At 50.5% G+C, this 27199-nt stretch overlaps 1 protein-coding gene across 3 annotated transcripts; it reads left to right on the plus strand.

The window, feature by feature from the left end:
* PSKH1 (protein serine kinase H1) lies at nt 1–27167 on the plus strand. 3 transcript variants are annotated; one of them, XM_042920938.1, is made up of 4 exons: nt 9180–9408; nt 10160–11186; nt 19461–19567; nt 24901–25041. In XM_042920938.1, exons 1-4 carry the CDS (start codon nt 9362–9364, stop codon nt 24950–24952), a joined length of 1233 nt encoding a protein of 410 aa, XP_042776872.1. In that variant the 5' UTR covers nt 9180–9361; the 3' UTR covers nt 24953–25041. The 3 variants fall into 3 exon arrangements, with proteins under 3 accessions (XP_042776871.1, XP_042776872.1, XP_042776870.1); XM_042920937.1 differs by lacking the exons at nt 9180–9408; nt 19461–19567 and adding an exon at nt 1–77 and having other exon boundaries at nt 24901–27167; XM_042920936.1 differs by lacking the exon at nt 19461–19567 and having other exon boundaries at nt 9183–9408; nt 24901–27167.
* The last annotated feature ends 32 nt before the right edge of the window (nt 27168–27199 follow it).

The following is a 27199-nucleotide window of genomic DNA, read 5'->3' on the forward strand; positions in this document are numbered from 1 at the left end:
CGGCGGCGACCCTGTCCGCGGTCCGGAGAGGGTCACCACAGCCGCCGAGACGCCGAAGACCTTGCCGCCCGTGCGAGGTGAGGCGGCACGGCGCAGGGCGACGGCCCGACGGGCGGGAGGGACTGACGACCTGCGGCCACGGTCGCTTCCTGGAGCACTGGGCCTATCCCTGCCCAGGGAGCCCCGCAGGAGCCCAGTGTGCAGGGGCCTGCGGGACTGGGGAACAGGCCAGGTGGCTGCTTGGGATCCCAGGTGTACGAGGCTGGACTGGTCTCGAAACGTGCTGCTGTGCTGGGTGGCCCCGATGTCTGGGGCTGTGTGGGCCTGGTGGACGTGGTCAGCTGCCCTGCCCCCTGTTCAACCAGCCGGCGTCGGTCACGGTGAACTAAGCAGGTTGTCCTCACTGCCTTTACGTGTCCGGCACCTACTTCACACCTCGCCTTTGCGACTGAACGCTAGGAGCTGTCGGGGCAGCTGGTCACTTCCGTGTTCAGCCTGGGAAAAAGCAGGCCTGAGCCTAGCCGGGTTGCCTGCTCCGCGAACCATCATCCTTCAGTTTATAAGGGGACACTCAGCTCCCCACGCCCACTCTCCCTCCACGAAGCTGCTGAAGCGATAATTTCCACCTGAAAATTTGAATAAGTCCTTCACTGCATGAAACTGGATCCCTGGTGCCTATAGGATGAGGTCCAAGCTTCACTAGTAAGGCATTCAGGGTTCTTCATAATCTGGTAGAGGCATGACCCGGAAGTCAATACCTGGGCACTTCTACCTTCTGAGCTCAGTGTTTTAATACTTTTCTACTTTTTCATTTTTGTACTTGTAATACATTTTGAAATACTCTTCTTTACCCCACCCCTAACCACCAGAATGGAAAATTTACATCTATCCTTTAAAATCCATCTTAGATTACCTTTCCTTGGAAAAGCCTCTCTTGCTTTACAAGTAACCATTGGCTCCTCGGTCATTTTATTCATGTGACTACTGTTGAGTATATCATGTTGTGTCGCGTGATGGTGGGAGTGAGTCTCCTGTCTGCATCTGAGTGTCTGGCTGGCTCTGTGCCTGCTATAAAGTAGGAGCTGAATGGACTGGGATGGGTTGTTGGTTTTAGAACCAGATTCAGCTATATTACTGAGCCCCTATTAGGGGCCGCGATCTGAGATGAGCACAGCAAATGTGTATCTCTTGTTTGCACATGCACATGTATGCATGTGGTAGGTGGTGCAGCCTTGTCAACTTTGATGGTCTAAAATCTCATGGGGTAATTTTTCAAGATACAGATTCAAGAGTCTCACTCTCTGATATTTTGATTCAGAATATCTGGAATCTGGTAGGAAACTGTATTTTGGAAAAAAACAAAAACAAAAAACAACACTTCAGGTGACTTTGCTCCCTAGTTGAACATCTTTGTCATTGCACTAGGAAACTGTTGGGTCTTCTTTGTCCATTGGGAAGGGCTTAGCTGTGCCATATGGACTCCTGTTAGAGTCTCATTGCCCATACTTTGGGGAGGCAGTATGATTCGCTTGAGTGGTTTGTGGTAGTAATTTGAGCTTTGGAATCAGAAAGACTTGGATTCATTTCTTGGTGTTTGTGAGATCTTGAGGTCCTTGAAGTCCCACTTTGCTCATCCCAAAATAGCAGTAATCATGGCTACTGTGTGTAGTTGCATAGAAGAGTGGGAGTGCATATAAGATACTTAACACAGTTGGAACTCAGGAAATGGAAGACATCGTTTTTATTAATGGCTGTTCTCCCAGAGTGTGTCCCTTATCAAAAGGAGATCTCAGGAAGCCTGTTTGCTCTTCAAATTGAGTCTCATGTAGGAAGCTGCCTTATGTAATTTCCTCAAGGTAATTTCTGCTTATCAAGGAAAGCTATGACAAAACTGCTTCTCCTCAGGGCAGTTGCAGTTGGTCTTTCCCCTGGAAGAAATTTGGAATGCTGACTCCTTAGAGGGTAGGTTTGTTGTATAAGCGCTTTCTCCCCGTTTAATTGCAATTCCTGAACTTCTTAAGTTGTATAAATGAGCTAGAGAAAGTACAACTGTCAGGAAACCTGTTTGCCCCTGACACCGAGCTAGAGTTGCACCTCACTTGGAATGGGATACCCCTGAAGATCCTACTGTCTCTGGAATCTGAAATAGATACTGGGGATCTCTGTCAGTCACAAGTTCATAGTTAAATGAGTGAGGCTTTAGTTTGGCCTTCTGTTTTACTTTACAAGTGTTCACATGTTATGTGGGCAATTTTGTCCTTTTCAGAGCTTCCCGACTGTATGATATGAATGGGCTGTAGGTATGCCAAAGTACTGACCCTTGAGTTTCCAGATAGCTGAGAACAGCTGTCCCCCTCAATACCAGGGTGCATAGAGAAAATTTTGAGAAGTACAGCCCTGGAAGAATGGAAGTAATTCTGCTTGTTGAGAGCTAGAAGGAGATTTATTTATTTGAAATCCCTTTCCTTCCAAGAATCTTATTCAGTGAATACTAAGCGGATTTGTATTGGCTAGGTCATCACTGAGCTAATTCTTGGGACAGTCTTCTGTTGTCATGGTGTCTGATACGATGCTAAAGTAAAAAAATGTCGTGTTTCCATTTTGCGGAGGAAAATTATCTCAGAGGGTCCCTTTCCAGGCTACCAGTCTTGAAGTGGCCTCAAAGGGCATCATAAGAGAGACTCTTGATGTGGGACCATCTGTACTGTAAGTTCCTTGAGAGTAGAGTTTATGGCAACCTTCTTTTTGCCTGTCACAGCCCCTGGCAGGGTTCCTGGCCCACAGCAGGAGTTCAGTAAATATTTGTGGGTTGAACTTTGGGATTTTGGAAGGAGAACTCCCGGTACATTGCCAGAGTCTGTATTTCTGATGGTGGGATGGCCAGTGGTAGGATGTGTTAGATGGAGCTGGGGTCATGATTAAATGAGGACACAGCAAACTTTTGAACTTTCTCCTCTCAGCCCTAAGACAGGAGTCTCTGCCCACCAATTATTACCATGTAAAGCAGTGATGCCTAACTGGAGTCCTTGGGAAGTGGTGTCCTGAGTTACTATATTCTAAAAAGAAATCAGGGTGCCTGGATGGCTCAGTTGGTTAAGCGTCCGACTCTTGATCTTAGCTCAGGTCTTGATCTCAGGGTTGTGAGTTCAAACCCTGTGTGGGCTGGGCATGGAGCTGTTTTAAAACAAAAAAAGGAAGTCATAACAATTTTTATTATGAAATAATATTAAAAGTTAAAACTGGGCCGCCTGGCTGGCCCAGTCTATAGTGCATGCTACTCTGGGATGTCAGGGTCTGGAGTTCAAGCCCCATGTTGGGCATGGAGCCTACTTAAAAAAAAAAAAAAGTTAAAACATAGGAGTGAATAATGCACAGTGTCTTTAGACACAAACACTGTAATAATTTGGTGTATATTCCTCTGGCACTTTAAAAAAATTTGTATAATAGTCTGTACATTTCTACAGTATATATTTTTGTTAACTTTAAAAACGTAATATGTAGTGATGATTTTATTTTTTTTTTTATTTTTTTTTTAATTTTTTTTTTCAACGTTTTTTTTTATTTATTTTTGGGACAGAGAGAGACAGAGCATGAACCGGGGAGGGGCAGAGAGAGAGGGAGACACAGAATCGGAAACAGGCTCCAGGCTCCGAGCCATCAGCCCAGAGCCTGACGCGGGGCTCGAACTCACGGATCGCGAGATCGTGACCTGGCTGAAGTCGGACGCTTAACCGACTGCGCCACCCAGGCGCCCCTGTAGTGATGATTTTAAAAAATAGCTGGGGCACCTGGCTGGCTCAGTCAGTAGAGCGTAGGACTCTTGATTTCAGGGTCATGAGTTCAAGCCCCACATTGGGTGTAGAGCTTACTTAAAAAAAAAAAAAAAAATAGCATTGCAGAAATCACAGGAATATGTAAAGTGAGAAGTCAAAGCCTGCTTGCTTTCCTCCTTCCCTCCCTTTCTCCCTCCCTCCCCTTCTCCCTTCCTTCCTTCCTTCCTTCCTATCTCCCTCCCTCCCTCCCTCCCTTCCTTCCTTCCTTCCTTCCTCCCTCCCTCCCTCCCTCCCTCCCTCCCTCCACTCCTTCCTTCCTTCCTTCCTTCCTTCCTTCCTTCCTTCCTTCCTTCTGTTCCCTTCACCCTAGAGGCAATCACCATCAAGTTTCTCTTTTACCTTTCTAGGATATTTTTTCTACATATATGTCTGTATCTTTTTTTAACCCCTTCATTGGATGTATACTTCAGATGCTATTTTAAACGACTTACTATATCACGGATATGGATCCTGGCACGAAGCCATTCAATAAAATTGACTGGTATCTTTCTTTGTCAGTATATACGGATTTACCTCATTCATTTCAACAGCTTCAGAGTATTCCATTGAATGAATGGATCTTTATTTAATTATTCTCTTACTGATGGATATTTGGGTAATGTCCATTATTATTATAAAGAACTTTGCCATGAACTTCCTTGTACAAATACACCTTTGTATACTCATGAAAGTGGTTTTATAGCATTATTTCTGAAAGTGGAATTGCTAGATGCAGTGCCAGTTTCCCAGTTTGAAAAAGCAGAATCACATAGCTCTCCCTAAGGTTGCAGAGGTCCTTGTTTAGGAGTTTTCATCTAAAGTGACAAGCTCTTTTGCCTGGTATCTCTGTTGCCCCATGATGGTTAGAAGTGTTGTTTAATAGTTCCTTATTTCTGGGATTACTGGGAGATTACTGTCTACTTCATTTTGATAGATAGTCTTTCAAAACATAGAGCATAACCTTTTACAGGTGAAAGGTTATGAAGCTTTTCTGTGGAGAACAATCTTAGGGGGTGTTACTGGAGAGGGCTGGGTGCCTATGGGCCCCTGCCTTGGATAGAGCCACACACTTGGCTTCCGTGGCCAGGAAATTGTTTCAAGATCCATTGTAGGCCCCGCCCCCTCTCTCCCATGGGTCAGGTCTGGCAGCTTGTGGACAAATTTGATTTGGAGTTCAATTAACAATCTGTAAGACTCAAACAGACCTGAGAGCTCCAGCTTCCTTTGTCACTGAGGACATTTACACAGGCACTGAAAGAGCACAGCTCTCTTTTAACCACCAATCTGGTCTCTTCCTGACACTTGAAAATTTTTGAGGTTCTGAAATTGGTGCCTTGCAGCAGGTAGAAATCCAAGAGCCAGTCCACCTTTCACTCATTGTTAGCAAACATGAATCACTGCTCTGAGCTCAGCACTTTGCTGGGTGCCAGAGAGTTCTAGAAACCCAAGAAGTGGCCTCTTCCTTCAAGGGGGCTGACAGTTCTAGTGTTCTAAGGCAATCTAGAGTACAGCAGTGAGCAGTGTGACCCAGAGTGTACTTGGAATGGAGGTTTCATAATACAGATCCTTCAGAAAAGGTCCTCAGTAAAGGTTTGTTAACTCATTAGCAGAGTGGTATGAGGAAGGGTAGAGGCCTTGACCTGCTGACCTCTGCTGAGATCCAGGCACTTGCGGAGTCTCCCTTGTGATGGAAGGAGCTCTGGATGGAGAACCAGGAGATTTAGGTCCTTCCTTGGCAGTCACTATCTTAAGTGGCTGTGGACAAGTTTATGTTTTTCTCGGCCTTTCGTTTCTGTAGAGTATTAGGACAGTAGTGCTGAATGCTCATGCCCACTACCACACTCTATCCAACATGCTGGTACTCCTTGAGGAGTGCTTGGCAGGAGGTTGGGAGTTGAGGGTATGGAGGCCGACTTTAGAGAGTTCAGTTCTTTCTGAAAGATGTGTTAGGATTGGTGTCGCGAAAGGGAATAGTGACTTGTGATAGCTGGCGAGGTGTGACCTCCTGAGTCTTGTCTCACACCCTGGTCACTGTGCTGGGGGCTACACAGGAGAGCTGGGGGGGCAGGAAAACACTCTGCCCTTATTCCCAGAAGTTTTGTCAGATGCCTTCCCTGTCCCCGTTTGCCTTTTCACCTGACCTCTGCCGAACGAGACTTTTACAGATGTGATTAGAGTGTGGAGCAGCTGTGATCACCTGGAGGCTGTCGGCTGTTGCCCTCCCCCTGAGCTAGCAGCCTCTGTCCTCTGCTCTTCATCTGTAGTTGGGAAGGTGGAGTATCAGCATCAGCTTATCTTTGAAGAGTTTCTAATTGAAACAGATGTGGGAGAAACTGTGTCCCAGAAAGGAAGAAGGAAGGTCAGAGAGGGATACTCCTTGGCTGTCTTAGTGCTTACTTGAGATCCCTGCCCATACTTTATTTGTTTAAAGTGAGAAGTCAGGCCTTTTCTTTTGTAAACCTTAGTTTTTCTCAGCAAGACCAGACTAGATGTGCACATTTAAACAAAAAGACCCAGTGCATATGCCTGGAAACAGTTATTTATTTTGTGAATCTAGGATTCTGCCTCACCAGGGAGAAGACATCTGAGTGGCCGTGCTGGGTCACTGTGCCATTTGTCTTCTCTCTGAATGGTGATAGATGTTGCTTACCAGTGGTCTTGGGGATCAGGGCCCTGTATTGTGCCTCAGGAAACCTGGCCCAAGAACTATCCTCTTCCTGAGCTGCAGCCCTTGACTACGTTGAGAGTATTGTGTTTTCCCTGAAAGAAGAGATGAATCTGCAGAATTCCTGTCCACGGTTCTAATCTTTAGCCTCTGTGAAAAAGAAGCTTGTTTCTAAATGCCTTTGTTTAAACATGATTTCCTGAGCTACTGTGTGGGATCTCCTCGACATTTGGGTGAGAATTGCAGCAAATGTGGATGAGTTGATGGAGGAATCTTCCCTCGTGTGAGGAAAGATATACCTTATTCGACTGACAGTCATATCCACATGTTGATTAAAATCTGAGCCCTTAATCTGTGGTCTCCAGATTCTTCCTTTTTATCTGATGGATTGATTGATAATCGAGCTCTTGGGTATGTTTCAGTGATGAGCTTGTTCCTTGAAAGAATTAGCCACATTAGGCAGTATCACCACCTTAGAAGCAGGCCCTTGACTCACTGGAATCTGGTGGCCTCTGTGGGTTCTCTGTGATGCCCAAGTTGCCACAGCAAAACCTGCCTGTGTCTCCCTCCGCTGCCTTTGATGGGATGGCCTGCTGGCTTCTCCCGGGGGTGAGGGTGGGGGTGGGTTAGGCGTCGCCCCTTAGCTCAAAGCACCACCCGTGGTTAGCCATGGAATCTCTGACGCTGATTCTTTTCAAATGTCAGATTCTACTTCCAGTGATCCACAGTGAATGTCATATGGATGTTGCACGTGCCCTGCAACACATCCAACACTGATCTTTTCCCACCGTTTCCCAAACCTGTCCCTCCTGGTATGCTGCTGACTGTTTTGCCCAGGAGCCCAAGCAAAGGACTAGCGTGTCACCCTCTCTCCTTCCTTTCACTCTTTATATCTAGCTTTTAGTCCTTGTCAGTTCTCCTGCTGACACCCCTCCGTCCCACCCTGCTATCTGGGCCACCACCCTCCTCCCTGGCCCTTTTAATCTACTTTGACCCTCCTCCAGTTCACTTCTTTCTAAACACAGATTGATTGCCTCTCTTTGTAAACTCTTTGGTAGTTCCAGTCACCTCCCTGGAAGGTCTTGGTTTCTCACCCTACCTTGTGCTGCTCTCCACAACCTGGTTCCTGCTGCTTCAAGAACTTGAAGCCACCCCACCCCCAGTCCTGTCTTCATACCACCAAACTGCCCATTCCCGGACACGGTATTATTCTGGGGCTCTGAATCTTTGAGTATATTGTGCTCTCTGCCTGAAACACCATTCCCACGTTTCCTCACCTGATTCATCCTTACTCGAAATTCACTGTGGGGTCACCTCCTCCAGGAAGGTTTCCTTAACTCCTGTGTCTCTCCTTATGTCTACTGTTGTTTCTCAAGCTTAACACTTAACATGCTATATTGAAATGATCTGTTTTTATGATGTTTTCTTCATTTGCACTGTGACCTTAGTGACCAGGTTTTGCTTTTGTGTCTGTGTGTGTGTGTTAAAATATAATCTACACGGGACCATGTCTTACTCATTCCTGAATCCCTAGCACCTAGTAGATGTTTGTGAGGTAAACAAAAATACATATGGGTGTCTGCCCCCAGTTCCTGGCACATGGCTTCTGAAACCCTTGTAATTTCTTAACTGATAAGAGCATAAAGAGCATCAGTTATTCTAATATTTGGTCTTTGACTCTAGTTCCTGATACAGGTTCCTGAAACCCTTGAAATTTCTTGGGTGATAGGAGTGTTTTTTATTCTAATGAGGTGACTTTGAGTGGGCCCCCAGGTGACTCCTAGACGGGAGCTAGTCACCAGAAAGACTCATGCCATGATAAGAAGCTTGGAATTTTCAGCCCTGCCTCCTGTTCTCTTGAGAAGGGAGAAGAGTTGAAAATGGAGTTAATGATTGATTGTGCCCACATGATGAAGCCTCCATAAAATCCCAGTAGTAGGGTGTTCGGGGAGCTTCTGAGTTGGTGAACACGTAGATGTGCTGGGAGAGTGGTGTACCCAGAGGGGGCATGGAAGCTCCATGCCCCTTCCCATGTGCCTTGCCCTGTGCATCTCTTCCATCGGGATGTTTACTTGTATCCTTTATCATATCCTTTAATAAACTGTAAATGTAAGTAAGTGTTTCTGGGAGTTCTGTGAATCTCTCTAGTAAATTGATTGAACCCAAGGAGGAGGTTGTTGGGACCCCTGTCTGTGATCGGTTGGTCAGAAACACAGGTGATAACCTAGACTTGTAACTGGTACCTGAAGTGTGTATAAGGGCGGGGGCAGTCTTAGGGAGCCTGAGCCCTTAACCTGTGGGATCTGATGCTACCTTTGGGTAGACAGTGTCAGAATTGAGTTAAATTGTAGGACATCTGGCTGGTGTTACAAGAATTGCTTGGGGTGGGGACTCCACACATGTGATCAGAGGTGTCAAAATGAAGTGTTCTCTGTGAAGGTAGAGGAGACACACAGAGTGAAGAAAAATACACAGTAGGGAAGAACTGTTTATTTCCTTACATAGGAAGGGGGAATAGCTGGTTTTTTCCTTTACAATGTTTAATACATGTTTGCTCTGATTTGATAATTTTACTCCTAATTCTGTATGGTATCATCAATAGGAAATTCTCATCCCTCTTCTTTCACCCATGGGGCCCTCAAGATAGAGAAGGATGGCCAGGGTAGAAGTGACTTCTGGAAAGCATTACTTCAACACTTTACCTTATCCAGGCCCTACCAGCCACAGGGTGTTAATGGTTGCAACATCTCTGTCTGGGAAGCAAATGGAGAAGCTCTTGGATCCTCATCCCAAGGAAGCAGAGTACTCTGATCCACAGCCTGAGTCACATCTAGATGAAACTGTTAGTGTCCTTTCTGAGTTCATGGTCTCCTTTGTCTCTTAAATGAAGCCCAAGCTAGTTTGGTGGCTACCTGGTGGCAACGTGCTAAGGTTTGTAGTCCTAAGTTCACAGGGTTTGATTTCAGCCAGCCTTGGGTTGTGTGGCATTGTATGGTGAACTGGGGAAGTGAAAGACCCTGGAACAAGATGTTAAACTGCCAGGTGAAGATGGTGCATTAGCAAAGTAATGAGAACCATCTAGAAAAGAGTAAGGTTAGGGCAGAGAACCAGGGTAGTGATGGTAGTGGTGGCAGCAGTTGTAGGAAGGAATCAACCCCTGCAGGAGGCTAGAGGGCGAGGAAAGATATCCATGAGGGACACCTTGGAGAAGCTGCTTTCTGAGCCCTGCTGGGTGATAGTGTTGGAGAGTCGGCTTCCAACATTCCACACCCCCGTTTCAGGAAAGATGAGTCAGAGTAATAAGAGGAATGATTTTAACATTTAAAAAAACAGAATTTCAACTAGGATAAGGGGCCCAGACAGAGTAGGGAGGAGGGTGGGGGCAGTGACAGCTGAGCCCCATGCATGTTCCTGCCCTTCATTTGGTGTTGGAAAGCAGCATGAGAATCAGATCCAGGGAGATATAAGTCAAGACCATGGAGCTCAGACCCAACCTTTCATCTGGACCCTTTACTGAGCACTCAGGGGCCAACACCATCCTCCCTTCCAGGCAACCATATTAGAGTCAGGTCTTCAGGCTACATTTATTGAGGGGCAAGGGAGAATAGGTGAGGAGGGTGGCTGCTATCCTTTCAGAGCTATCTCTGGCTATGTTGACTTGCCCTTTCTTCTGTCTGCGTAGGTGTAGACGGGGCACTGCCTGCAGAGCAGGTCCTGCCAGCCTCGTTGGAGAGGATGCCCCCGTGTCCGTGATGGGCTGTGGGACAAGCAAGGTCCTTCCTGAGCCGCCAAAGGATGTCCAGCTGGATCTCGTCAAGAAGGTGGAGCCCTTCAGTGGCACTAAGAGTGATGTGTACAAGCACTTCATCACAGAGGTGGACAGTGTTGGTGCTCTCAAAGCTGGGTTCCCAGCAGCCAGTCAGTGTGCAGACCCCTGCCCTGGTGCCCCCACTGCCGGCCACACAGAGCCTCCCTCAGAACCACCACGCAGGGCCAGGGTGGCTAAGTATAGGGCTAAGTTTGACCCACGTGTGACAGCCAAGTACGACATCAAAGCCCTGATTGGCCGAGGCAGCTTCAGCCGGGTAGTACGCGTGGAGCACCGTGCAACCCGGCAGCCGTATGCCATCAAGATGATTGAGACCAAGTACCGGGAAGGGCGAGAGGTATGTGAGTCAGAGCTGCGTGTGCTGCGCCGGGTGCGTCATGCCAACATCATCCAGCTGGTGGAGGTGTTTGAGACGCAGGAGCGTGTGTACATGGTGATGGAGCTGGCCACTGGTGGAGAGCTCTTTGATCGCATCATCGCCAAGGGTTCTTTCACTGAGCGTGATGCCACACGGGTGCTGCAGATGGTGCTGGACGGTGTCCGATATCTGCATGCGCTGGGCATCACACACCGAGACCTCAAGCCCGAGAATCTGCTTTACTACCACCCAGGCACTGACTCCAAGATCATCATCACTGACTTCGGCCTGGCCAGTGCCCGCAAGAAGGGTGATGACTGCCTGATGAAGACCACTTGTGGCACACCCGAGTACATTGCTCCCGAGGTCCTGGTCCGCAAGCCCTACACCAACTCAGTTGACATGTGGGCACTGGGTGTCATTGCCTACATCCTGCTCAGCGGCACCATGCCCTTTGAGGATGACAACCGCACCAGGCTGTACCGGCAAATCCTCAGGGGCAAGTACAGTTACTCGGGGGAGGTGAGTCTGCCCTGTCTCAGGGATGTTGGGAGGCCTCTGGGTGGGGGGATATCTTGCAGCTCTTGATCAGAAGGATGTGCTCTGAGGACCATGTTCATGGGGCCAGGCAGGTAGAGAATAGTAGGATATCTCAGTTTGGGTTTCCCCAAAAGTGAGCTCTGAGACTTGGGAGCAGATCATTTAATTGGGATATGATTCCAGTAAGCACAGATGAAGGGTGGGGAAGGTAAGGCAGAAAGGGAGGAAGCCACTAAAGGGCATATGAAGAAGTAGACTTCCTGGGGGCCACTGGAACTCCCACTGGGAGCCCTGTGAATAATCACATGGGACATGCCTCAGAATTGTACCACTGAGGGACAAGAAGGTGGGTGGGTGTTAATACACTGACTCCTGTATGAGTCGAGAATTTATTAGGGGGTGGGGCATTAAATCCCTGGCACTTCTGGGCTGTCCTGAATGCCAGCTAGTGCTGGAGAAAATCTTCAGGCAAAGAAGCAGGGAGATGCAGGCACTGGCACTGGGAGCTGTCCACATGCACAGGAGCAGCACCGTAGGCGCGGGCCGGAGCACATGGGACAGGGCAGCCACAACATCTGCTCCACAGGGACCTGGGACAAGCTAGCGTGACCACGCCCTGTCTACAGGAGCCGCTGCTGCTCATCTTTTCCCAGTTTTGCCACACAGCCCAGAGGATTCTGTGCACCCAGACATTCCAGTTTTCTAAAGAGAAGCCAGAAAATTTGATTGTAAAATGTTGGAATCCATTCACATGTTTACGTACTGTCTTCTGTGCCAACAAATACTAACCTGCAGGCCAGAGTCAACCAGGAGTTTGTGTCTTTGGATCCACGGATTTCCCTGATACCTGAAAAAAATCTTCTAGGTTTCAGTACTGGTGGGAGCTGAAGGAAGGTGCACAAAAAGAAAGAGTTGGTTGGTTCTTAGGCAGGATGCTGACTGGGTAGGAGAGGAGGCTGACCATAGGCACCACCAGGTGCTACAAGCATAATGGTGGGCTTGGGAAGGTTGTGAATAAAAGAATATGTGATGGCTTAAATAGGAGGTGAAGTAAGCTTTGTAGGAGAACAGGATTCTGCCAAGGCAGTGAGGGCCCCTCCCCAAGTTCCCCTGCAGAGTGCTCCCCATGGTGTTCCTCTCAGGCTTGGGCCTGCTGACTGCTGTCCATGCCTCCTGAACTACCCATGTGGAGGGGAAGGAGCTCTGGGACCAGCTTCCTTCTGAAACCTAGCTTTCCTTCCAAGGACTTTGGACTGGGTCCTCTCTGGCCCCAGCCAACTGGTCCAGAGCAGCATTTCCTGCAGAAGTTACCCCAAAGCCTCTTGCCACTTTGTCTTCAGTGTTTAATGTCCTGTGCTCCATCAATTCCCTATCAGCTTCCAGATGTGGTCGTGGGGTCAGTCAAGGACTTCCTGTGAGGTTGGGGGCTGGCATTCCCTAGGGGGATTTCCAGGTCACATGTCAGAGTTGTATGAGGAAGGGAGGGAAACCTTCATCTTTAAAATATACATCTATTTTTAAAGTTTTTATTTATTTATTCATTCATTCATTCATTCATTCATTCATTTAGGGAGAGACAGACAGAGTGAGCGCGGGAGGGGCAGAAAGAGGGAGAGAGAGAATCCCAAGCAGGCTCCACACTGTCAGTGCAAAGCCTGATGCGGGGCTCGAACTCATGAACCACAAGACCATGACCTGAGCCGAAACCAAGAATTGGATGCTTAACCAACTGAGCCACCCAGATGCCCCTAGAAGCCTTCATCTTTAGACCAGCTCTGTGCTGGCCACAGGCGAAGGAGAAACTGGGGCTTTCTCTAGCTCTCTCTTAAAGTTTCTCACATCTTCTTTGCACCAAATGGATTCAACAAAACAAACCCTGACTGGCTGGGAAGTGCAGGCTGTGATGGTGTGGTCGCAGAGGACACCTCATTGCTCACCCTCTGGGCCAGGTTTCATCACTGGCCAGAAGACCCAGCATCCACCTGCCAGAGACAGTGTTGTGCCAAGGCCTGACCTGGCTGCTGTGCACTAGGAGCTCTGTGTGATGCCAGGCTGTTAGGGTTCTTCCTGGCAGAGGGAGTAGTGGACTTAGCTATAGCAGAGAGGGAGGTTTCCCAAGAGATGTTGACGAAGGTGTTGACTCTTTCAAAAGCCTGTAGGTTTGCCCAAGAGTTCCTGATTCTGGCAGTTATCGATCAAGCAGTTTATCTAATTGGAGCTTGCAGTCTTGCTAACTGGCTGTTGATTATCCGTGTCTGGGAGAATGACAAATGAATGTAGTGAGGAATAGACTCAGGCTTCCTGCTCCTTCTGTAGCCACAGGACTGGGTCCTGAGCCTGCTTCCTGCTCTGTTGGAATCACAGTCTGGGACTCCAGTGTGTGTGTGGCAAGGGGAATGGGGCACTGTCCAACCTTGCCTCCCAACCCCTCACTTGAAGCTGAAAGCATGAGTTCCCAGTTCCAGAGTCAAATTCATGGCCAACCCTGATAGCACCTGTCTATTACAGTAGACAGATGCCATCTGACTCCAAAAACTGGTTCTACCACCATCTACAGAGAGTTGTGGTTTGGGTGGGATTTGTCTGGGGTATTTCCTGGGTGGGGAGGTCTCATCATTAGAGCAGGTGCTCTGAGGTGGGGACCAAGCATCTCTCTGTTCCCCTGGCCATTGCCTTACCCATAAGTGCACCTGGGGAAGATGCATAGAGACATGAAGTCATGTTCTCCATCCCCATGAAGATTGAGATTGCCTGGGGAGAAAGGACTAGGAGTAGGAAATGGCCACAGAACAAATCCTTGTTGGCAGGCACATGCCAACACAGGGCTTGGGCAGTCTGGAACGTGAGCTGTGTGGCTCAGATCAGGTGGCTGGACTGGTCCCCTTTCTTTGGGCTGGGCCCTGCTCCCACCCTCAGTCCAGTCATCTGTCTTCTTCTGTGTGATGGTCATTTGCCCTTCTGAAGGCCATCTAAGTGAGCAAGGCCCTGTGAGAAAACCTGTCTGAGACCATGTCATGTTAAGGGGGTGTTTTAATCTAGCTTCTTCTGCAAATGAAGGACCACCCACTTTGAGCTCAGCAAGGTTTGGAGATGTGCATTCCTCACCTGACAGTAAGCTGCATGGTAGTGCCTTTCTAGGGGCATTTTTCCTGCCCCCCTCCTTCTAGTAGTGGTGTTGTATGTGCCTACCCAATGTGCTTATTTCCTGAAGCCTATGTCTTTGCAGCCCCCTGTCAGGCTCAGTGGTTTCTGTGGACTTTCTACAGGAGGTGAGCTTTGAGAAGGAGGAGGCTCAGAGAAAGGGACATTGCTGATTGTGCTCAGAATAAATGGGAGATTGTTTGGAGGTAATGGAGTACAGGTTGATGAGGCTGGGCCAGGCCTGCCGTTTGCTGTTGGGAGCTCCATAATTGCAGAGGCTACTTGGGGATTGGAAGCATTAGGTGTGAGGGAGTCCTCTGTGTTCTTGGTAGTAAAGGGGGAATGCAGCAGAAAGTATTGTGAGAGACCCGCAGGAGGAAGGCTTACTGGGCGCTGTTGGAGTAATCCCCGTTGGGGATGGGGGAACCTGATGTCCTGGGGTAATTGGGGCAGATCAGCGATTCCAGAGAATGAGCTCCACTATGGTGTGAACCATAGTGAGATGAGAGAATCCTCCTGCAGCTCTGTAGGAGCATCATCTTACAGGGGCAGATTGAGAGACACCTGACTGCCCTATGGTCCAAAGAGTATGTAGGCTTCTGCCTTGACATCCCCGGGTGGGGCCCAGTGGTGGAGGGAAATACACCAAGTGCCTGGCTCCTACCCCACAACCCTGACACTCTAGATACTCCGGCCATAGCCCTGGCCCCACTCTCTGCCCCATTTCCTACACACCATAGGCCCAAGATGTTTGCTCCACTCACTCCACGTACTACGCTCAGGCTTTTCACTCTGCTCCCACTGTTGGCCGTAGAAACTTGACCAGCTCTAAAAGGTTCAATTCAAAGATTGCTTCCATCAAGAATGGTGCTGTGTAGTGCCTACTGAGTACCAGACACAGGGCTAGGGGTTCTGTATCCAACATGTTTAATCACAACAGTGCTGCCAGGTGGGTGTAATGCCCCATTTTACAGATGAGGAAATTGAAGCTAGCGAGGTTAAGTAACTTGTCCATGGTCTCACAGCTAGAGGGTGGCAGGCCTGGGATTTGAATCCAGGCCATCTTGGTGTCAGAGTTCTTGGCTTTTCCATCCCCACAGTCTATGTTCTTTGACATACATGTCTCAGCATGTTGCTGGAGTCTTTGTTTCAGCACTTTCTTGGGCTGTTGTCTGTGGACATCTCTTAGGCCTGTAAGGTCCTTGAAGACAGCATGTGTATCAATACTTATGTTCCCGGTACTTTTCTCCTGGCTTCTCCTGAGGGAAGCACTGGTGGTCAGTGATTCCCTGGGAAAGGACCCAAAAGTGGCTGGCAGGCAGACGGGGCAGCCCCCTCTTCTGGGGGCTGGACTCCAGGAAAAAGTGAAGAGCCTGCTGGAGATGTGTCTAGTAGTCTGTGACCAGACCTGCTTAGAAGCAGCTGCAGGAATCTTGGAAGAGGAGGGAATGCTGGGAAGGAGACAGCTATGACAGATAATTTTGAGAAGAGAAATCTGCATTTTCTCTGGGGACCAGAGGTGCCAGAGTGGAGAGGGCCAAGCCAGGGTCATGTGGGAAGTGATGGGAGACACATGTTGGCCAGATGTGAAGAAGGCCTGTGTTGAGTGTGTGAGCAGTTTGAAGACACAAAGAGCCACCTCGAAAGAGGGAGCTTCTTGTCATGAGAGATTCCAGAAGGACTGGAGCAGTTATTTCTAAAGGAGTGACACAGAAGGTGAGTCATCATCTGTTAAGACCCATACTAGAGGACTGTTACGGTCCCACTGACTTGGAGATTCTATGATTGACTTGATGTGAGATGTGATGTTGCCGGCCTAATGTTACTGCTTTTCTCAAGAGTTCTATTCCTAGAGTAAGGACAGACGTAGAGGCTCTTGTGGGATTGATGGCAAAGTGGTACCATCAGCAGCTTTGCTGTCTGCCTCATTTGGCAGCCTTTAATTGTTGCCCTCTGCTTGGGCAGTCTTTGAGCTGTGGGCAAGCCCAAGTGACTGCCCCACGAACAGCTGGGCTGGGGCAGAGGTTCTTACAGTGCCTTGTTCAGAGAGAGAGTGCTGCCAGGCAAGGGACAGAATCTTGGTGGGAGAGGAAGGCCACTTGCAGACCCAGCGTGCTACTCCCTGGGGGATTTTGTTGGAGGGAGGTGGCTTTTCAGGGATGGCCTCTGGGCTGCAGTCTGACTACCCATCCACGTGGCACCAAGGGGCAGGCGCTCAGGGGCGTGAGTTGGACCATCTTGTAGTTCTGAGAGCCCTACTTCTTTAAAAGACCTTAACGCTTGTCATTCAACCCTGGGATGTTGAAGATAAAAGGAGGTATGGGGAATGTGCCATGTCCTGTTGCTCTGTAGGTGAAGGGCATCGGTGCCTGTGAGGGGGCTGATCATGCGCCTGTGAGGGGGCTGATCATTCATATGCCCTGATAGATAGCAGCCAGCTGAGTAGGGATAGGACCTTGGCCCAGAACCATGGAGAGGACTTCTCCAGGGATGTGGGAGAGCTGGAGACTGGACGTTGTGTGCAGGCAGCAGATGAAATGCAAAGAGGCAGGTAGCATGTTTCCAGGCTTGTGCTTGGATTCTGCTGGCTGTCTTTAACTGCCTCACATTCCCACCTCCAGTGTGGATGGGGGCTGTGATGGGCCATCAGTTCATCACTCTTCTCTTGCTGCCTCCTGCTCCCAGAGTAAGTGGATGGCTTTCCCATGTCTGTCTCAATAGCTGACAGCACAAGGAAACACAAATTGATTTAGAATTCCTTGCTGTGAGGTATCTCTAAGGCCTTGCTCCTTGCCTCTCTGCTGGTGGCTGTTGCGTGCCAAGAGCTGAGTGATGGTGCTGGCTCTATGCCAGGATCCCATGATGCCCCCATACCTGTCCAGGAGGGATCCCTCTGGAAGGGCTGTCCCTACTTCACCACACCTCCTGGTACGCAGTAAGTATTCAACAGACAAGTCTCCCTCCTTAACTGTAGGAGCAGACGCTGGCAGTCCAGATCCCTGACTGGTTGGTCACTGGAAGGTGATATGATTTGGTCTACTAGGTGAGGGCCTTACTGGACCCTCACTGGTCGCTGTGCTTGGAGACCTTTTGGAGGAAGGCAGGGGTAGCTTCCTCCTGGTGGGGGCAGGAGGCAGGCTTGGAGCGGAGGGGGGCAGTATCCCCTTCCTGTGCCACCTCTGGTCCACCGCTCAGCTCCCTGGAGCTCTCTCCTCTAGGCTTCCCTCTGCCGCTGCTGCCTTGGTTACACAGTCCCCAGAGAGCAGTTCTCTCCTGTGGTGGCAGAAACAGAGGCCCATCTCCTACATTGCTGCATTCAGCCATTCCTACCAAAATGCCTGGCCCTGACCACCTCCAGCTTCTCATTAACTCAGGGTCAGATCCTCCTTTCATCACTGCTGTTTCCCACCCCCGGCCCCACCGAGGCCTCTCCAACAAAGGGTTGTTATCGTGGGTTGTGTTGGAGCAGTGCCTGGTGTGTGCCATCCATCCCCTCCCTCTCCTGCTCTTCTCATTGTCTGTCTCCACCTGGATAGCTCTGCCTGCTCACAGGCCCTGTCGCTTCTAGGCTCTTGAGTTCCTCTGGGAGCTGCCACGGCTGTTGTCTCTCCCACGATCTGACCTCTTTAAATCCGCTGACGGCCTCCCACACTCATCCCCTCCTGCCCCCACTGAGGCGGAAGCATACTTGCAGGTGGATGGGATGGCTAAAGATGACCTGGTCCAACCACTCCCCACTGGCCATGCCTCTCCAGACTCTCCTTCCTTGGTCAGTTTTCCATCTCACAAGGTCACTCTTCTCGTGCATGCCTGCCTGGCCTCAGTTCATCTGTCTCCCAGAGCAAGTATGGTGCCCAGACCTGAGCTTTGCTTCAGTATGGCCTGGCCAGCTTGGAGCAGAAGTCTCCTTCATCTCTTCACTCATCCTTTCGTTCCATGTTGTCCAAGTCCTGTGTACCCAGGGTTCAGGGACAGAGTCTCAGTGTGTGTTACATGCTAATAGCCACCAGGGCTCCAAACTGTGTCAGAAATTAGAATGGGAGGAAGTTTTTTTGTTTTGTTTTCGTGTGTGTGTGTTTTTGTTTTGTTTTGTTTTGTTTTGTTTTGTTCGGAGCCCAAAAGGGGTCTCAAACTCACAGGACTCTCGAGATTGAGACTTGAGTTGAGATCGAGTCAGACACTTACCCAACTGAGCCACCCGGGTGCCCTATGTTTTTTATTTTTTAAATGCTTATTTTATTATTTTTGAGACAGAGTGTGAGCAGGGAAGGGGCAGAGAGCGAGAGGGTGACATAGAATTTGAAACAGGCTCCAGGCTCTGAGCTGTCAGCCCAGAGCCCGATGTGGGGCTTGAACTCGGGAACAGTGAGATTACGACCTGAGCTGAAGTTGGATGAAGTTGGACACTTAACCGACTGAGCCACCCAGACGCCCCCCCGCCCCTTGTTTTTTCTTTTCTTACTTTTTTTTTTTTTTTTTTTAAAGAGCCAGGTTGGCCTCAGCAAAATCTGTGAGTGGAATTAAAAGAGACCACTCAGCAGTATGCTCTAAAATCCAGAACCTTCCAGGACTGCTCCAAGACATTATTAAAAGCAGACAGCACTTGGTTGCTGGCACAGGTTGCCAGCATCCCCCTGATTCCAAAGTGAGCACGTAGCATCCTTGCGGATTCTTGAGTTGTACCCTGTCTCCCTCCTGTCCCTGTCCTTCACTTTGTGGACTCTGGACAGGGACAGGTGGGGGTGCAGAATTTCACTTTTTTTTTTTTTAAGTTTGTTTATTTTGAGAGAGACAGAGACAGCATGAGCGGGGGTGGGGCAGAGACAGAGGGAGACAGAGAGAATCCCAAGCAGCCTCCACGCTACCAGCTCAGAGCCCGATGTGACGCTCGATCACGAACCATGAGATCGTGACCTGAGCCGAAACCAAGAGTCAGGATGCTTAACTGACTGAGCCACCCAGGCGCCCCCAGGATTTCATTTTGTTACTCATTTCAAGTTTCAGAACACAGCTTTGCTAACCTTTAAGTTGTCACGCCTTTTCTTGTTTTATTTTTATCTTCATTCTCTGCGTCTTTTTAAAATTCTATTATCTTCCTTCTTTTTCTCCCTTCAGGCTCTCTCCCCTAAGGTCCTCTTTCCTGCTGCTCAGCCCCCACCCATCCCCTGCCAGGTCCTAGGGTGGTGGATTCTGTTTGGTGTGGAAGCCCAGGCACCAGGATGGTGAGTGTCTTGACCAGAGGAAGGGGTTGCTGGCTCCACTGCCACACTATATCTAGCTCTGCCGAATTTTTCAAAACACTTCGCCTCATGGGCAATGTCAGAGTGTGCTGTTTTTGTCGTACTAATAGTTCTCTTCTCCTGTGTAAACCCAAAGCTCCATTTCCCAGAAACGTGCTCTTTTCTCTGCTCTCGTTCAGGCCCACGTAAGTACAGGAAGGAGGCCTTTGGGGGTGGGAATACTGGCTCTGAAAATACATCTTGAGACAAAGCTGAGGGAAGATTGAGTCATGGGAGCAAAGCCCAGGCTTCTTTCCTCCCTTCATTCCCCTAACAGCTCTAGCAGCTCTTGCAGCTCTTTGGTGAGGCTACCTTCTCTGCCAGGGAACCTTCCCGAGTCATCATGGCCTAGAAAAGAACCCATAGAGGTCAAGAGGTCAAGGCCATTTAAATGTTAGATGCTATGCTTCTGTTTCTCACATGCAGCCAAGTGAGGAAGAAAGCTGGGAAGCCGTGTCCTTAGAATCCAGGACTTTAGCAACTGGAAGACACTTAAAATCCATTGCATTTGGCTCCTTCATATATTTTTCTAAGTTTATTTATTTTGAGGGGCTCCTGGGTGGCTCAGTCGGTTGAGCGTCCGACTTCGGCTCAGGTCACGATCTCGCGGTCCGTGAGTTCGAGCCCCGCGTCCGGCTCTGGGCTGATGGCTCAGAGCCTGGAGCCTGCTTCGGATTCTGTGTCTCCCTCTCTCTCTGCCCCTCCCCCACTCATGCTCTGTCTCTCTCTGTCAAAAGTAAACATTAAAAAAAAAATTTAAGTTTATTTATTTTGAGAGAGAGACAGCACAAGTGGGGGGAGATGGTGGGGGGGCAGTGAGAGAATCCCAAGCAGGCTTTGTGCTGCCAGTGCAGAGCCTGCATGGGGCTCAAACTCACAAACTGTGAGATTCTGACCTGAGCCAAAACCAAGAGTCAGATGTTTACTGACTGAGCCACCCAGGCGCCCCTGGCTCCTTCATATTAAAAGTGAGGAGGCTTCTTTTCTCTAAGGTTGCACAGAGAAAGTAGACCTAGAATGTCTAGAAGCTCTAGAAGTCTCTGGGCTTTCAGCCTAATGCTTTAATTTGTCACCCAGATGCCATCCAGAAAAGCCAGGCCTTTCTTTGCCCTCACTTAAGAGTGGTCAGACCTGCCTCTCAGAGGGAGTCTAGGGCAAGGCCTGTGAGCTAGGTTTGCTTCTGGAGGGAAGCAGCTTCCTCCTCTCTCGGCAGTCTGGGCCAGAGAGCTGCCTTCATCCTTTGTTCCTTTAGCCCTTAGGCTTAAGGAGAAACCATTGGTAGTGTGGCCTGGGCAGTGTTCTTCCCAGGCCCTGTGACATTAGAGCTAGAGCAAGTAAAAGGGGCTGGGGAGGAGGGAAGTTCATCCTCTGAGCTGGAGTGGAAAGTCCTTTCTGATTTTGTGCTTCCCTTTAGAGGGAATGTTGGATTCTGCTGCTGAGGAGTGACTGGTCCCTCAGAAACAGGGGATGAGGAAGGTGAAGTTGGTAAGGAAGTGCTCTGGGAGAGTTCCATCTATCCCTTTTTGGCTTCTCTGCTGTTACAGTATCAAGAGTTGATACCCTAGAGGTGCCCGGCTGACTCAGTAGAACACGCGACTCTTGATCTTGGGGTCATGAGTTTAAGCTCCAGGTTGAGCCCAGATCTTACTTGGGAAAAAAAAAAAAAGGTAGGTACCCTAACTGCAAGGGGAGGAGGACTCAAGGGCCACAGACTAGGGAAAAGGACAACCAGCTTGATGGTCAGAAACAGGGTGGAGGTGATGTCCCTCCTCCTACAGTCTCTCCTTATCTTTTCAGGACAGGGCCCAGCCCTTCACACACACAGCTCATAAAAGGCTCATGGAAAGGACAGTGTAGGCTCTCACCCTGGGTATTGAAGCTGCCCTAGGCTCCCACAGCAGAGGGAGACCTGAATCTGGAGGCATGGCAGACTGACATTTAACATTCCCTTCCATGCCCCATACTCTCAGTCAGTCCAGAAACAGGTGGAAGCCTCTGGGAGACTGGCCAGGTGGTACCTGGGGCCTGTCCCTTCTGTCAGCCACCTGAGCCTCACATGTGTCCCTGACTTGACTCCAAGTTTACTGAGGTGAGAGTTCTGTTCTTTACCCAGAGCCAGCAGTTAGAGCTATGGAAAGTCAAAGGCATGACTGTTTATCACTATTCTCTTTCTCATGCCCACAGTGCTACCCAGCCAGACAGTCATGGGCTGACAGACATACTCATGGAGCTCTAGAGGCCCAAGTATGTTGCGGAAACAAGTGGGTTGGTCTGTGGGTATTGAAAGCTTTCTTAGGAGGTACTGAATTGGACTTGACCAGAAGCATGGCCCTGGGTGAGTGTGGAGTCTTGCTTTTCCTTGCTGAGTACTGTTGGAGGCCTCAGCAGTGCTCCCAGGGGCGCACTGTTCTGAAGGGCAGCCTGAGCCCCTGTCTCACTGTAGTGGGGTGGGTTGAGGACCACTTACCTGCTTTTGGCCTGCCTGACTTCCTGCCGCAAGCCTCTCAGGGTATGAGGGTTAGGCCGGGTGCCATTGGCACAGCCTGATTCTCAGGTCAGGATGACTTAAGTCACATTGGCTTGGGGGACCCACCTGGTCCAGCTGCTTATAGCTCCTGAAAGATGGGGAGAGCCAGGGCCTGCTGAAGAGGGCCGGGCTGGCCCTTAGATAAATGAGTTCATTGGCATTCTGCACACGGCTGCGTGTACACAGTAATTGGGGAGGCAAGCATCTGGGGGAGCAGAAGGCACAGATCAATCTGGCTCACTTTTGTCACTAACAGGCTGGCCGCTCGGCGAGCAGCAGGGGTCGATGCCTGGTGTGAGCATGTGTCACTCTGGAGATGAAAATGCTTAAGCTCACAGGATGGGTCTGGTGAGAGGCCAGTCTCGGACTGCACTGGACTTGTGTGGAACTGCAGGGGTCTGGCTTGGTCTGGCTGGGTATGGATGTGAAGTGGGGGTGTCTCTGACCCATCTATGTTTAGGTTCCTGGCTTGTGGCTTGTGAGTCCAGCTTCACCACTGTTTCTTTTGTCATCAGAGGAGTTGTCCCTCTTCTCTCTTGGCTGGACCAAGGGGGCATGGGCAGAATCCATGTCCCAGCCCCGTTTGGCTAGCCTGGGCTGCCAGTTCTGTCTTTGGGCTGTCCCACCAGTAGGCCCTGCTGAGCCACAGTGTATTTCTCAGTGATTTTCTTTCTCTTGGAGACCAGAAAGGCTGGTAGGGCAGCACAGGTATTCCCATGACCCAGTCTGTTCAGCTTCTAGGTTTTGCTCTGTCCGTCGGGGGCCCCATTATGCCTTTCTTTCCATTACTTAAGTGAGTGATCGGGGCTGCAGCGAGTGTCGGTGGTTTCGACTGGCTGGCCCCTCACAGTGGCTTCTTGTGTTCAGATGGCAGGAGCAAGACATGGAGCTTTCTTGAACCGTGAGCCAAAAGCTACTGTGGCAGCTGTGTAGTCCAGTCCCCCTGCATGTCAGCCTCTGTAGCGGAGCCCTGAGCTGCGCGGGCCTGCAGGGAAACTTGGACCAGACTGTGTGTGTGGGAGGGCTGTCGCTCTGCACCCCCTCACTGCTCTCAGCAAGGTATTTATGGGCTCCCCTGCCTGCATATCCTGAGGCCCTGTCTTCCTCCTGAGGGCTCTTGTCTCCCCAGGAATTGCTGGGAGCTAGCACATTGGTGAGGAGGACCCTGTTAAGTGATTGTTCGGTAATGTGATCTGTCATTTTCCACCAGTTCAGTTTAGTAAAAGCTGAGATTTGCCTTCCAAAAACCAGGTTAGGGTAGCAACTGCAAGTAGTCCCCACCCCTTCTTCGGGACTTCAGAAGAGTGTTCTCCTTGGTGCTCCCCCTCCACCTCCTGTATGTAAGTGGGGAAGGGTACGGGGGAAGAATTGGAGGTCAAGGGAGTTGAACTGGGGGAAGCAATAGTCAGTGTGTAAGTGTATCTGCTGAATGGGCATACAGTTGCCCTGAATGTGGGCTCTTAGATTTTCCTGAACCCCCTGGAGATTGAGTTCAGTTGTGCCCCAGGGCAAAGGGCACCATAAAGTGGAACAGGCAGACCTCATTCGGCAGGAAGGAGGGTGACGGTGCCCTTAATATCCCGGCCAAACCTGCCGTAGGCTCAGCAAAGGTCCTACTTGCCTATTCTTTGGGAATATCAGAACCCATGCCAAAGTGCTCCCAGAAGACTCAGGCACTCAGAACAGTTCTGTGTCTACCCTCCTCCAGTAGAGGGGCTTGAGGGCCTTGAGAGCCTCTGTATGCCTAGCACCAGGCACTAGGGCTCGTCCAGCTTAGCTTGGTCTAATGGGAATGAACAATGAACTTGAAATCACTGGAATAATTGCTTAGCTCTGGGGGCTAAGAGGAAGCCTGAGAAAGTGTCCTTTACCCTGAGAACCTGAGGATTCAGCCGGGTGAAGACAAGCTGTACAGGCTGAGTCCCTGAGACAGACAGCTGCTTGGTGTATGGCTGAGGTGAGGCAGCCACGGGTGTTTGTAGGAGATCAGGCTTTGTGCAGTTTCTCTGAGGACAGAATGTACTAAAATGAGGCTGGTCTAGAGCACTGCCAGGCATCCCCTGTGTGGTTTAAAGAGGTCGTGAAGACTGGAAAGAAAGGCCCTGGTCCCACCTATCCCCCAAGAGCTCCCTGCCCTCTCAGCAGATGGAGAAATCTAGTTGCCTTGAATTGTTTCCTTGTCTCCCCATGGCTGAGGGGTGGAGGCTGATGCGGGGAAGGCAGTGGTTGCCCACCATCACTCTGTCAGATGGAGAGAGGTGGGTCACCTCTTAAAAGACAAGGAAGTTCCCTGCTAAGTGGCCTGATATGGACATCCAGAGTTTGGAGCTTAAGTCTGGCTCAGGATATGGTGGAAGGTTTGGGTCATTCTCTTTAAATCTTCCTGAGTTATAGTGATTTGGGGGTAGCTGGGGGATCTTGATGGGGACCACCTTCCTGAGCCAGGCTTCGAGTCCAGATACCTTAGAAATTTGCTGCTTGGGGGAACGGGGGAGAACAGGTCTTTCTCCTACTTGTCAGATGGACTCCTTACCCAGAGAACAGCCTCTGCTTGGTGGCCTGGGCCAGTGTTGGGTAGGAAGGGGAGGTCCAGAAAGAATGCTGTACTTGGGAGGAGCTGGGCAGTGCCTCTCTCTAGGGGGAGAGTGCTGGAATGCTGCATAATGCTAAGTGCTATGGTGATGGCATCATCAGGATGGGGAGAGCAGAGTTGAGTGCTCCCGCTCTAATGCTTGTTCTTGGCCTCTAGCCCTGGCCCAGTGTGTCTAACTTGGCCAAGGACTTCATTGATCGCCTGTTGACGGTGGATCCTGGCGCCCGTATGACTGCACTGCAGGCCTTGAGGCACCCGTGGGTGGTAAGCATGGCAGCCTCTTCATCCATGAAGAATCTGCACCGCTCCATCTCCCAGAACCTCCTCAAACGTGCTTCCTCCCGCTGCCAGAGCACCAAGTCGGCCCAGTCCACGCGTTCTAGCCGCTCTACGCGCTCCAACAAGTCACGCCGTGTGCGTGAGCGGGAACTGCGGGAGCTCAACCTGCGATACCAGCAGCAGTACAACGGCTGAGCTGCTGGCTACGGCGCAGACATCCCGTGGTCCCAGCTTGGCCGTGCATCACTATGCCATCTGGCCCTGATGCCCTCTCTGGAGATAGGCCTGTATGGCCGGCAGCAGGTGAATGGCCCTACCCGCTTCTCTTCAGCAGCCCCCATCCTCATCCTGGGCCTGAGCCTGGTGTGACCAAGTGGAGGGAGCCTGGGGACGTGTGAGCCCTCTGAACTGGCACCGGTGCTCCTTTTGGTGGGCAACTGCTCTGCTACCAGTTGGGAAAAGGGCAGGACCTGGCCTCGGGCTCTTTCACCCCTTGGCTCTTCCCCAAGACCAAAGAGGCAAGCTGTGCCAGGTAGAGGGTGTCCTGTTGTCCCAGGACTCTTTGGGACAGTTACTTCTGAAACCCTCTTTCCTCCACTGAACCTTCATCTCTGGCCTCCCACATTCCATTGCATCCTGATCTGTAACACAGAGAGAGGCCCAGGTAGGCCCAAAGCTTGTGTCTTGGCTGGACTCCCAGCTAAGTCTAAACAGTCTCCCACCTCTCACCCAAGATCTCTCTTCCTTTGTGGTACCCCCAGAGGCCCCTCCTGGACTCAGGACTGGCTAGAACCTCTGGTGGTAGGGCCATGGCATAGTCCTTGGCCCTTCTGGACTGTGTGGCCATGTTGGTAGCAGGCTTGCTCCAGGCTCTAACCTCTCTCTGACAGTGGGAGGGAGAGCTCCTGCCCACCAGCCCATTGCTCTCAGTGCCTTCTTTGCAGAGCCCACTATCACTTCTTTCTCCCCCTTGGATGCCCATTCTATTCCCTGGGTGCCTCCTTCCCAACTGTGGGGGATTAAAGGGAGCCCCACTGCTGCTACCTGGGGAATGGGGGCACCTGGGCCAAGGCACAGGCCAGGGGCTTCCCAGGGAGAGTCCCATCAATATTCCAGTGTCAGCCCTGGTTCTACCCTTGGTACTGCCCAATGTCCCTTCCCTTCAGGCTCTGCAGTGGCATAAAGGCGCCATCTAGTGTCTGGCATGAGTATGGGCAGCCTGGGAATGACCACTGTACTCACCCTTCATCTTCTAGAGGAAGTGGGAAGGAGCTGCTGTGTTGAGGAAAGGTCCCAGGCTGCTCAGCCCTCCCCTTCTGCTGAGCTTCTGCACAGCTCCAGTTGGAACTTAGCCATACTGTGTGACCTGCCTCTGAACCCTGAGTGCCTGGGGCCCTGGCCTTCTCACAGCTGGCCTTGCTTGGTCCAGCCTGTCCTTGCTTCCTTTCACAGCATTACCTGTCCAGCCTGGGCCCTGCCGAATCTTAGGTTGGAGGGAGCTCCTGCAGGAGGTGGGTGGAATTGGGTGGCTGCTTTCCCGGAGGCCTGAGCCAGACCATCCCTGTGTTAGTCAAGGTGCCTCCCCACCACCACAAACAAGGCTGGAACCCAAGTCCCCTTCTTTCTCAGCTGCTTTCAGTGGCAGGAAAGGAGGTGTGGCCCAGCTTTAGCTGTAGCTAGATTGCAGGGCCTCTGCCAGCAGGGAGAGACTGGCCCTCACTCAGTTTTTCCCAGTGGGTAGCCTTGGGCCAGGCCCTCCTCTTTCTGCATGTGCCACCTCCAGTGGGAAACAAGGCCAAAGAGAACACTCTGGGCCAAGTCGACTGCCTTAAACATTCCCTCCTATCCTCAGTGCTCCTGGCACAAGGCAGCAGAGAGCCCAAGCCCTGTGGCCTCAGAATTCCCCTCACTTCCCCAAGTGCCTCTGGAGGCCTGAACCCTGGGGATTTATTTCCTCTCTTGTCCAAGATAGGCCTGACCCTAAGGGTAGGACAGAGGGAGGTTGGAGACATGGGCCTTTATGCCATGGACCGTAGATGGAGAGTGTGCAGTTATTTATTTTGTGTACTCAGTTTGTAAATGTATCCTCTGTACTCAATAAACAGGCTGCCCTCCCCAGGGAAGGCTGCCCATCCATTCTGACAGCCCAGGCTCCTTGCTGTGGACCAGGGGAGGA

Source organism: Panthera leo, chromosome E2 (genome assembly GCF_018350215.1).
Source record: "Panthera leo isolate Ple1 chromosome E2, P.leo_Ple1_pat1.1, whole genome shotgun sequence".
NCBI classification, from domain to species: Eukaryota; Metazoa; Chordata; class Mammalia; order Carnivora; family Felidae; genus Panthera; species Panthera leo.

Bases quoted from the DNA above. Each gene is read 5' to 3' on its own strand.
- PSKH1 (XM_042920936.1), top strand. From the start codon at position 9,362: ATGAAGCCCAAGCTAGTTTGGTGGCTACCTGGTGGCAACGTGCTAAG. The intron at 9,409-10,159 runs GTTTGTAGTCCT...CTGTCTGCGTAG, and splicing joins CCTGGTGGCAACGTGCTAAG to GTGTAGACGGGGCACTGCCT. The intron at 11,187-24,900 runs GTGAGTCTGCCC...CTTGGCCTCTAG, and splicing joins AGTACAGTTACTCGGGGGAG to CCCTGGCCCAGTGTGTCTAA.